This window comes from Belonocnema kinseyi, chromosome 2, assembly GCF_010883055.1.
Source record: "Belonocnema kinseyi isolate 2016_QV_RU_SX_M_011 chromosome 2, B_treatae_v1, whole genome shotgun sequence".
NCBI lineage: Eukaryota > Metazoa > Arthropoda > Insecta > Hymenoptera > Cynipidae > Belonocnema > Belonocnema kinseyi.
In genome coordinates, this window is record NC_046658.1 from 179,625,574 (window position 1) to 179,637,443 (window position 11,870).

Below are 11,870 nucleotides of genomic sequence, written 5' to 3' on the forward strand. Positions count from 1 at the left end.
TTTTTTATTCAATATTAAAACATTTACAATCTTCTTGGGTTGAAAAATCATTTTTCAGTGTAAAATTTGGTTTGTTTATAAAAACTGGTTGTTCTTTTCTTGAAAATTCTTCTTGTTTGTTGAAAATTCATTATTTTGTATTGAAAGTTTAATTTTTGTGTTCAAATCTTTTTTTTTTATTGTTAAAAATGATTTTTTTAAAGTAGAGATTTAATTATTTTATTTTTGGTTCCAAATTTTGTTTATATGCAAATTCATTTCTTTCGACGAAAATTAAACTGTTTATTTCATAATATATTTTTTTTCAAAAATTAATTTTCAAATTGAAAAATTAAGTATTTCATTTCAAATACGTCTCTTTTGTTTAAATTTAACTGTTTTAAATTTAACTGTTTTTTATTCAATATTAAAGTATATTGTTAAAACCTTTTTTGTTGGTGCAAAATTATTTTATGAGTAAAAATTTACCTAGTTCATTTTTCGTTAACAATTTTTTCTTTAGTTGAAAATTCATTTATTTTGATAAATTTGTTGTTCTTCAAAATTGATTTTTGAACTGAAAATTTTAGTATTTTATTTAAAGTTCGTCTTTTTTGTTTAAATTTAACTGTTTTCTATTTGAATTATCAAATATTCAATTTTTTTATCTAAAAATTAATCTTTTTTGGTTGAAAGTTATACTAATTTATTAAAAAGTAATTTTTTAATCAAAGATTTTATTTTTTTAGTTGAACATTCATCTTTATGGCTGAAAATTCAACAATTTCACGGATAGTTCCACTTTTCTGTGTTGCAAATGCACTTTTTTTGTTTCAGATTGAACTATATTGTCGAAAATTAAATTTTTCTACCTGAAAATTACACTATTGCATTTATTGTTGAAATTTTATCTTTCGGTTTGAAAATTTCAAAATTTTTTGAAAAATTTGTTTTCCTTTGGTAGAAAATTTACATCTTTTATTTCAAACTTTAAATATTTAGTTGACAATTAATCCATTTTGTTGAAAATCGGTCTTTCTACTATAAACTTAATAGAGAATATTATAAAAAGACGTAATTTGAATGGTTTATATGAAATTTTTTCTCTTTAAACTAATTGACTTATTTTTTTTACTTCAATTCACAAATTAACTATAAACTTTTATTCATAATTTATATAAAAAAAAGCTTTTTTGATTTATTAAATTTAAATTTTCGCAGAACTTGGAACCCGACAGATCGCGCACTCTAGTGAGTGGTAAACTCCGCATTTGTGAACTGCTAGATGGCACTAGATGGTCTGCTAAAAAATCCGCGAAAACTCAAACAGGATAAACAAAAAATTCATTTTTTAATGCAAATTGAAAATAAAGTTTTATATTTTATTTATGAAATAAAGTCAAAGTGTCATTTATTTAGTTTGAAACAAGAGCGTTTTAAAGTATGTGTTTTCATAACTTTTTTTCTCTTTCTTACACAGAATTGTTACATTCTTGAGTAATAACGATAAATTCTCAACCAAAAAACGATGTAACCAAATTTCAATTTTCTACTAAAGAAATGAATTTTCAACTAAGAAGATAATTTTTCAACTGACCAGAATATCAACAAAATAGTTCAATTTTTAACCAAAGAAATTAATGTTCAAACTAGAAGAATAATTTTCTACTAAAACAGATGAATTTTAAACAGAAATTTCCAACTACATAGTGGAATTTTTAATGAAAAAGATCAATCTTTAAGCAAAAGAAAAACGCATTTTCAAAAAGTTAGTTAAATCTTCACGGAGAAATAAAAGAGTTGAGTTTATCAGTTATAAAAAAAAATTATTAAAAAAAGTTAATTTTCTGCAAAATTGTTAAGTTTACAAATGAAGAAATGAATTTTCAAACAAAAATCAAATTGTTGAATTTGCACTTAAAGAAAATTTTGAACAAAAAAAAAAGGAAGTTTCAACAAAACAGTTAAACTTTTAACCCAAATGATGAATTTTTAAACTGAAGAAAAATAATTTTCAACCAAAAAGATAAATATTTTTTCAACTGAAGAAAAAATAAACTTATTGAAAAAAATGGATGATAAAAATTTTCAATAAAAGAAATCAATTTCCAACCAAAAAATAAATTTTCGACAAGGTCATTAAATTTTTAACGAACAAAATTAAATTTCAACAAAAAAAAAATAATTTTCATAAAAGAGGAATAATTTTCTATAAAAAAGAAAAACAATTTCCAATTAAATACATGAGGTTTCAACCAAATGGTTAAATTATAAACTAAAAAAGGACAAATCTTCAATAAAAAATGTAATAGTTAAATTTTTAGTTGAAATTTTGGTTTAACAACGAATTTTCATTAAAATGGGTAGTTTTTCAATAAAATATATGTCTATATTAATTTCTAACGAAAATTGCGATTCTTAAAAAAAATTATTATTTTGAATCAGAAAGATTAATTTTAAACTAAAAACGATAAATTTTTAACAACAAAAAAATTAATTCAATTTTTAGTCTAAAAAATCAATTTTCAACCGAAAAAAACGATTTTTCAACTAAATTTTTACATTCTCAACAAAGAAATTAATTTTCAACCAATATATAAAGATGAATTTTCAAAAAAAAGAATAGTTTTGTACTAAAAACTATGATTTTTCAAGGAAATAGATACATTTTTAACTACAAAAAGAACTTCAAACAGAAGAAAAACAAATTTTCAACAAATATTTCAATTTCCAAGAAAAGGAATGCATTTTCAAACCAGAATAAAATTCATAAACAAAAATGTAAAAGCTAAAAATTCAGTTAAAAAAGAAATTTTAAACATAAATTTGAATTTATAAAAAAATAGTTAAAATTTCAACTAAGGAAATAAACTTTAGGTCAAATAGATGAGTTTTCCACAAAGAAGAATAAACTATTACCAAAGATAATGAATTTTTAACAAAATACAAAAAATTTCAATAATTCATTTTTAAGCTAAGAAAATTAATTTTTCGGCAAAAAAAAAATAGTACAATTTTGGGTTAATTGATTTAAATTATTCCATTTGCATCCAAACAGATTTTCCAGTGAAAAAAGTTAACCAAATTGTTAAATTTTGAAGCTAGAAAGGCGGAATTTTGATAAAACAGTTGAATTTCTATTTCAAGAATATGGCATTTGTTATTTTTTGCCACAAAAAATAGAAAAGCTTTGAAAACTTATGCTTTGCAAATTTTAAATTTCTGAAATTTAGTACTGCGCAAGAAAAAATCGATAATTTATTATTGAATTTTTTTAAACTGAGTCATTGAATTTTTGCTTAATTTCATAAATAAAGTAACTAATTTTTTTACTAATTTGCATTCAAAAAAAAGTTTTTTATGCATTAAATTTGAATTTTCGCGGAAGTTTTACTACAGCAAAGTGCGCCACCTATCGCCTTGTAAACAACCCCCCTTATCCCCTTCCATAAAAACATTTGCGTGTCGTTCCGAAGAACGGGAAATTAAAAATAAAAGGTGTTATTTTTTGAGAAAAAAATGGCTTTTACATTATGGACACTTTTTGAGGCTTCGCTTTTGTGCCTAAATGCTATCTGTGTTTTGCACGAAGAAAGGTTTCTTTTGAAAAGTAAGTTTTTGAGAGCATAATAAAAAGTGAGGTTAGGTTCCGAAACTCAAAATGTGTGAATTTCCCTTCTTTTCCAGGTGTAGTTAGTCAAAGACTTTTGTCACATATATTTTTGATTTAGCTTAGTTTAATTATGTTTAAAAGAGCCGCATAATTAGGGATTTCAGGGATTTCAGAGCTAGAATAAATTTTTTAGGTTAGGATCTTTAAACCCTCTTTTCGGTGTTTCTTTTTAAATTTAAATACAAAACGTATTTGAGAAAAACAAAATCGAGTGTAAAACACGTTCTCCCTTTTTTTAAGATTCCCTAATATATTTTTCGTTAGTTTGCATCAATTTCAAGAAGGAATATAAACAGAACTTTAAATAAAAAGTTTCTGTATTTTGTTTGAAAATTGAACAATATGGCTCAGTTGTATTTATTCTTTAACTATTTCTTATGGGGGTTCAAAAAACATGATTTTTTAGCCAAGTTACTGAATTTTCAACTAACGAAAAAATTAATCTCAGACCAAACAGTTGAATATAAAACCGAATAGTTGAACTTTAAAGAAAAGAGACGAATTTAAAAAAAAAAAACTGTTTTAACTTTCTGCCTTCAAATACAAATTTTAAACCAAACATTTTTACCTAGAAGATTAATTTTCTAAGAAATTGATATATTTTTAATGAAATACATGAATTTAAAAAAAAATGTTTGGATTTTCAACCAAAAAGGATGAATTTTCAAACTTGAGAATAAGTTTCTACCAAAAAAGATGAAGTTTCAAGAAAAAACAGAAATTTCCAACCATACAGTTGAATTTTCAACAAAAAATTATAAGTTTGCAAGAAAAATAAAAAGGAATAAAAAAAATAGTTTACTTCTCAGCCAAAGAAATTAATTTTTACCCAATATATTGTTCAATTTTTAGTACCAGGCACTAATTAACTTATATTTACAGTTGATATAAAATTTATAATATGTCACGTAGTTGAGATGAAATATAAAATCAAATAGTTGATCAGACCAAAAATAGACGCCTTCGCAGCCAAAGACATTAATTCTAATCTAGAAACTATCAATTTTCTAATAAAAAAATATAAATTTAAGTTTAAAAAATTAATTTCGAGAAAAAAAAGAATGAATTTTCAACCTGAAAATGTGGATTTTTAACAACAAATTCAATTTTTAATCAAAGAGTGGAATTTTCAACCCAAAAGACGAATTCCTAACAAAGTAAATGCATTTTCAAACAAAAAAGATGAATTTTCAACTAGAAACGATCAATTTTCTACCAAAAATAGAATATTTAAATTTTTACTTAGAAAATTAATTTACAACAAAAAGAGTTTTCAGCCCAAAAAGACTAATTTCCTACAAAATGTAGACGCATTTTTAACCTAAGAGATTAATTTTAAAGTAGAATCTATTTTCCAAAAAAATAAAAGAAATTAAAGTTAAAAAAATTAATTTTCTCAAACAAAAAAAAAACGAATTTTCAACCCGAAAGTGTGGATTTTCTACAAAAACCGACAAATTTCCAACAAAATAGACGCATTTTCTAACAAAGAGATTAATTTTCCAAAAAAATATAAATTTGAGTTATAAAAATTAATTTCCAACAAAGAAGAACGAATTTTCAACCCAAAAAGGTGGATTTTCAATAAATAATTTAATTCTTAATAAAAGAGTTTGTTAAAAATTAATTTCTTAGTCTAAAATCGGCATTTTCGGGTGGAAATTTCCTTGTTTTTTTTCTTGGAAATTAATAAAAAAATTTGAACAAAAAATAAGCGAATTTTCAACAACAAAAAAAAAGGAATTTTCAACTAGAAACCATCAATTTTCAACCAAAAAACAAACGAATTTTTAACTTGAAAATGTCAATTTTCAACCTAAAATTTAGTTTTTAACCAAAGAGTTAAATTTTCAACCTAAAAAGACGAATTTCCGACAAAATAGACGCATTTCCAACGAAAGATATTAATTATGATATGAATTATCATCCAAAAATTTTAATTTTAAACAAACTCGTTTGTTAAAATTTAAATTTTTAGTTGAAAAAAGACATTTTCAGTTTGAAAATTCGTTCTTTTTTTTTTATTTAAAAAGTTAACTTCCAGCAAAAAAAGTTTTCAGTCCAAAAAGACGAATTTCCAACAAAAGGTAGACTTATTTTCAACCAAAGACATGAATTTTCAACTAGAAACGATTAATTTTCAACCAAAAATAGAATATTAAAATTTTTGTTTAAAAAATAATTTCCACCAAAAAGATTTTTCAGCCCAAAAACACGAATTTCTGACAAAAAGTAGACTTATTTTCAATTAAAAAGATTAATTTTAAACTAGAACCGATTAATTTTCCAAAAAATAAAAACTTAAATAAAAAAAAAAATAATTTCCAACAAAAAAAGAACGAAATATTAACTTGAAAATCTGGATTTTGAACAAAAATATTTAATTTTTAATAAAATGTTTTGTTAAAAATTAAATTCTTAGTTGAAAATAGGCATTTTCGGGTTAAAAATGATTTATTTTTTTCTTGGAAATTAATCCAAAATTTTCAACAAAAAATATTGAAAACCAAAAAAGATGTATTTTTAACTAGAAATTATCAATTTTCAACCAAAAAAAAAATATTTAAATTTTGACTAGAAAAACTAATTTGCAAAAAAAAAGATGGAATTTTTAAATCGAAAATGTCAGTTTTCAAACTAAAATTTAATTTTTAACTGAAGAGTAGAATTTTCATGTCGAAAAGAAGAATTTCAGACAAAAATAGACGCATTTGCTACCAAAGAGATTAACTTTAAACTAGAAACGATTGATTTTCCAAAAAAATAGAAATTTAAGTTAAAAAAATTAATTTCAAAGAAAAGAAGAACGAATTTTCAACCAAAGAGATTAATTTTAAACTAGAAACGATTAATTTTCCAAAAAATAGAAACTTAAGTTTAAAAAAATTAATTTCCAACAAAAAAAGAACGAAAGATTAATCCGAAAATGTAGACTTTCAACAAAAAATTATATTTATATTCATATTTTCCCCTTTGATAAAAAAAAATCGTAATAAAAAAAAAACTAATTTGTTGCAGTCGGGTGGGGAGCGCAACAAAATATTCAAGGATTTGGTGAAGCTCCCACTATAAAATCCCAAATGTTGAATCTTGTGCGATCAATTAGAACAGTGGCAAGGTGTAAGTAAAATTATTTTTCTATTTATATTTTTCATTACGTTAGAAATTATTTTACAAGCTCTTAAGAATTTTGTCGTTAATAATTTTAGAAATTTATCATTTTTCTTTATAATCTTTCGAATTAATGTATGAATTAACATATTAGTTGAATTTTCAGTCATCACAGGTCGTCCATAATTACAAATTTTTCATGTTTTTTTTTTATTGATAGATCAAAATTTTATTTTAATTTACAAAACTTTGTAAGGCTGACCGAATATTGCTTTAAAGTTGACGAAACATTTTGTTCTTGAAAAGAAACAAAATAACATGCGTTTTATGTTTAGAAACAATTTTTATGAAAATATTATGAATATTTAAATCCCACCAAAAAAAATGCGGTTTAAAAAATATGTCAACTACGTGAATTTTTGAAATCAAAGTTAGCCAAGTAATTTTGGAAAAAATATTTATAAGAAACAGTTAAAGTCTCAAATTGAATTTTTCCAATAACAAATTTACAAATATAAATTTGACCTGTTTCAAATTGAACTATGTATGATTTAATTTTAATAAAACTTGAAGGCCAAATTATTTTTTCGCCGAATCTATACAAAGAAAATAATTTTAGATTTGTCGCTGATCCTGGAATTTATTGATACAATTTTTTTTTTAATTGTTGAAGAATAATCTATTGAATTCATTGAAATATCACAAATTTTATATTACATGATATAATGCCATTTAAAATAAGTTCGATGTCAATTTTTGAAAATATTAAAATCAATTGTTCATTTTTTCAATTATGAAATCATTCAGTTTACAAGGGGATATCTGAAAATTCCCGAATTGAAAGAATACATTTTTTAAAAATAAAGATCGTTTATTTCATAAAAATACAATAATAAAATATTTTGATAAAAAGACAAATATTTTTAATGTTTCAATTTTCTAAAATTGTTTAAATAAAAAAAAAACGATAATTTAAAAACGTATTTCTAGATGAAATATTGTTTCAATTATTGTTATTTTAAATTTAAATAATAATAATTTTAGCAATTTTATTATTTGGGAATATTATTGTTTGTGAATTTCAACTAATAATAAAATTATAGAATTGGAAAATTCCCGAATAATTAAATTTGCGAATTGGAAGATTCTTGAATAATAAAATTTACGAAGAATAAAATTTCCGAATTTAAAGTCCCAAATAATAAAATTCCCGAAAAATAAAATTCTGGACTTGGAAAATTCCTGAATAATAAAATTTCCGACTAATAAAATTCTATAATTGGAAAATTCTCGAATAATAAAGTTTACAAATAATAAAATTCGAATATGGAAAAATCCCCCAAGAATAAAATTCACGAATAATAAAATTCCCGAATAATAAATTTCTAAAATTCGAAAATTCCGGAATAATAAAATTTCCGTTTAATAAAATTTCTGAATATTAAAATTCTAGAGTTGGAAAATTCCCGAATAATAAAATTTTCTAATAATAAAATTTTCAAATAATAAAATTCCTTAATAATAAAACTCCCAAATAATAAAATTCCCGAATAATAAATTTCTAGAATTGGAAAATTCCGGAATAATAAAATTTCAGATTAATAAAATTTCTGAATATTAAAAATCTAGAATTGGAAAATTCCCAAAAAATAAAATTTTTAATCAAATAAAATCCCCGAAAAATAAAATTCTAGAATTCGAAAATTCCCGAAGAATAAAATTTCCGAATAATAAAATTTACTAAGAATAAAATTCCCGAATTATAAAATTACCAAATAATAAAATTCCTTAATAATAAAACTTCCAAATAATAAAATTCTAAAATGGAAAAATTCCCGAATAATAGAATTTACGAATAATAAAATTCCTGAATAATAAATTTCTAGAATTGGAAAATTCCGGAATAATAAAGTTTCCGATTAATACAATTTCTGAATATCAAAAATCTAGAATTGGAAAATTCCCGAAGAATAAAATTTTCTAATTGGAATATTTTCGAATTATAAAATTACCAAATAATAAAATTCCGGAATAATAAAATTCTTGATGAATACAATTTCTGAATAATAAAATTCTAGAATTGGAAAATCTCGACAAATAAAATTTTCAAATGATAAAATTCTCAAATAATAAAATTCCCGAATAATATAATTCGCAAATAATGAAATTCCCGAATTGGAACATTCTCGAAGAATAAAATTCTAGAATTGGAAAATTCTCGAATAATAAAATTTTTAAATAATAAAATTCTTAAATAATAAACGTCCGGAATAATATAATTCTCAAATAATAAAATTTTTAAATAATAAAGTGCCCTAATAATAAAATTCCCGAATTGGAACATTCCAGAAGAATAAAATTCTAGAATTGAAAAATTCGTGAATAAAAAAATTCTAGAATTGGAAAATTCTCAAATAATCAAATTTACAAATAATAAAATTCCCGAAATATAAAATTCTAGAATTGGAAAATTTTCGAAGAACAAAATTTCCGAATTGGAAAAATTCCGAATAAAAAAATTTCCATTTGTAACATTAGCATATAATAAAATTTAAAAATCATAAAATTCCCAAATAATAAAATTCCCGAAAAATAAAATTCTAAAATTGAAGAATTTCCGAATTGGAAAATGCTTGAATAATAAAATTTACGAATAATAAAATTCTCGAGTAATAAAATTCTAGATTTGGAAAATTTCTGAATAATAAAATTCCCGAATAATACAATTTCTGAATAATAAAATTCCCGAAGAATAAAATTCGAGAATTGGAAAATGCATGAATAATAAAATTCCTGATTAATAAAATTTCGGAATAATAAAATTCTAGAATTCGAAAATACCCGAATAATTAAATTTACAAATAATAAAATTCCCAAATATATTTGGGAATTTTATTATTCGGAAATTTTCTAATTCTGGAATTTTATCGTATAAAATTCCTGAAAATAAAACCAAGAATACAGCGACCAAATTTGGACAACCACCATAAAATGCTCCTATTACAATTCAAAAAATATCCCCTTTGAATAAAATTCCTTTATAAAAAATAATTTTAAATTAACAAGTATTGCTAAATATTAAAAAATTGTACAATGGAATATTTTTTACTGAGACAATAATTGAATAGAGTATAAAGTTAAATAAATGCGTCTTGTAAAGTTAATTATCATTCAATCAATTCATATTTACAGTTCGGGACTTCTGAAAAATCCCGAAAAAAATTCCCGACAGAAAATTGTCGCATTATAAAATATGCGAACTAGAAAATTCAAAAATTGGAAAATTTTCGAATGATAAAATTTCCGTATTAGGAAATTACTGAATAATATGATTTCAGGATAAGAAAATTCTAGATTTTGAAAATTCCTGGATAATAAAATTTCCGAATTGGACAATTACCTAAATATTAAATTTCCCAATTAATAAAAATAAAAATTTGGGAAATTCATTTTCGAATAAAATAAATTTCAAAGTCCTATTTAACGTCCAATAATCAAGTTAATGTATAAAATTACTGAATATAAAACCAAGGATCCAATGACCAATTATCGTGATTTATAAAAAAGGATTCGCGTTAGGAAAAATATTTCTTTATAATCAAATTCTTGGACAAAACTATCTCATATTTCTTTTTTTTTTTATTTTTGTCCAAGGATTTTTTTAAAAAGGAATTTTTTTCAAAGGGGATATTATTTTAACTTATAATAAGAGCATTTTATGGTGGTTGTACAAGTTTGTTTATTATTATTGGACGTTAAATAGAATATTGAATTCCATTTTAATCAAATTTAAATTTCTTAAATTTTTATTTTATTCGGCAATTTTTATTATTTGGGAATTTTATAATTCGGGAATTTTCATATTTATCAATACTTGTTAATTTAAATTGAGCAATTATAATTCAAATATTTAAAACCAAAACAAGTTGAAACTGGTTTGAAGTAGCAAGAATTGAGTTGGTAAAATTTCAGAGTGCTAAATTTATAATTCGAACGTTACAATTTTATGTATTTATATTTTTATTTTCAAGTAAGGGTGTTGAATTTTGAACAATTGAACAGTTATTAATTTGCAACGACTCAAGTTAAAAATAATTTTACTTCTAATTAAAAAAAAAGGTTCAGTTAAAAAAAAATGAATCGTTCAATATTTAATGTTTCCAACATAAAATTGCTTAAAAAGATACAATTTTGAGCTTAAAAAATCTATTGAAATCTCTAAACTGCTTACTTTATAAAAGTTTAAACTTGATGTTTTTTTAAAAATTGAAAACACTTTAAAATTGTTTCTTCTTTTCTATATGTAAAAATAAATGTTAAATCTTTCCCCTATTTCCCTCTTTTTTCGTTAAAAAATTACCCTTTTTTCTTTTTTTTAAATAATGACAATAGGTACTGTGATGACTGAAAGTACTTATAAATAATATAATTATAACTAATAGAGCTTGGGGCAAAAATGTGAAAATTTTTTTATTTTCAGTTCCACTAATATTTCTCAATATATTGACTATAATCGTCAAAATGGTACTCGGATGAAGACGAAAATTATTGAAAATGCATTCCAGCGACGCACTGTACATAATATGAATGGCTGCGAATATAAAATTTATACTACAATGTAAATTAAGCATGCAAATCTTTATATATTTATTCTGCCAACCTAACTAAAGTGAGGTAAATAAACAGATTTTTTTACCCAAATATAAATTTTTATCTTATTTTGTTATCAAACTTTATTTATCTACTCTTTTCTTTTTTTTTATATCAAAATTCATTTCTTTGGCTTAAAAATTATATTTTTTTAAATTTTAAATTGATTTTTTAAACGAATATTTATATAATTTGGCTTAATATTTGTTAAAAATTCAACTATTTGTTTGAAAATGTTGGTATTTGTTGAAACTTTGTCTTTTGTGGTAGCAAATTTTTTAATTTTTCTAAATTTTTTGTGGTCAAAAATTGCATTTAAAATTAAAATATTTGTTTGGAAATTCATGTATTTTGTTAAATTCTATTCTATTTTTTGTTCAAAATTAGTATTTTTTTGGTAGAAAAAATAACTTTTTATTTGAAAAGTCATTAAAAATTAAAATATTTACTTGAAAAT

At 22.3% G+C, this 11,870-nt stretch overlaps 1 protein-coding gene across 1 annotated transcript; it reads left to right on the plus strand.

Moving 5' to 3' along the window:
- Positions 1–3,402: 3,402 nt before the first annotated feature.
- LOC117183038 (immediate early response 3-interacting protein 1) lies at positions 3,403–11,464 on the plus strand. Its single transcript, XM_033376190.1, has 3 exons — positions 3,403–3,589; positions 6,671–6,772; positions 11,244–11,464. The coding sequence occupies exons 1-3, from the start codon at positions 3,499–3,501 to the stop codon at positions 11,297–11,299; spliced, it is 249 nt and encodes an 82-aa protein (XP_033232081.1). The 5' UTR covers positions 3,403–3,498; the 3' UTR covers positions 11,300–11,464.
- The last annotated feature ends 406 nt before the right edge of the window (positions 11,465–11,870 follow it).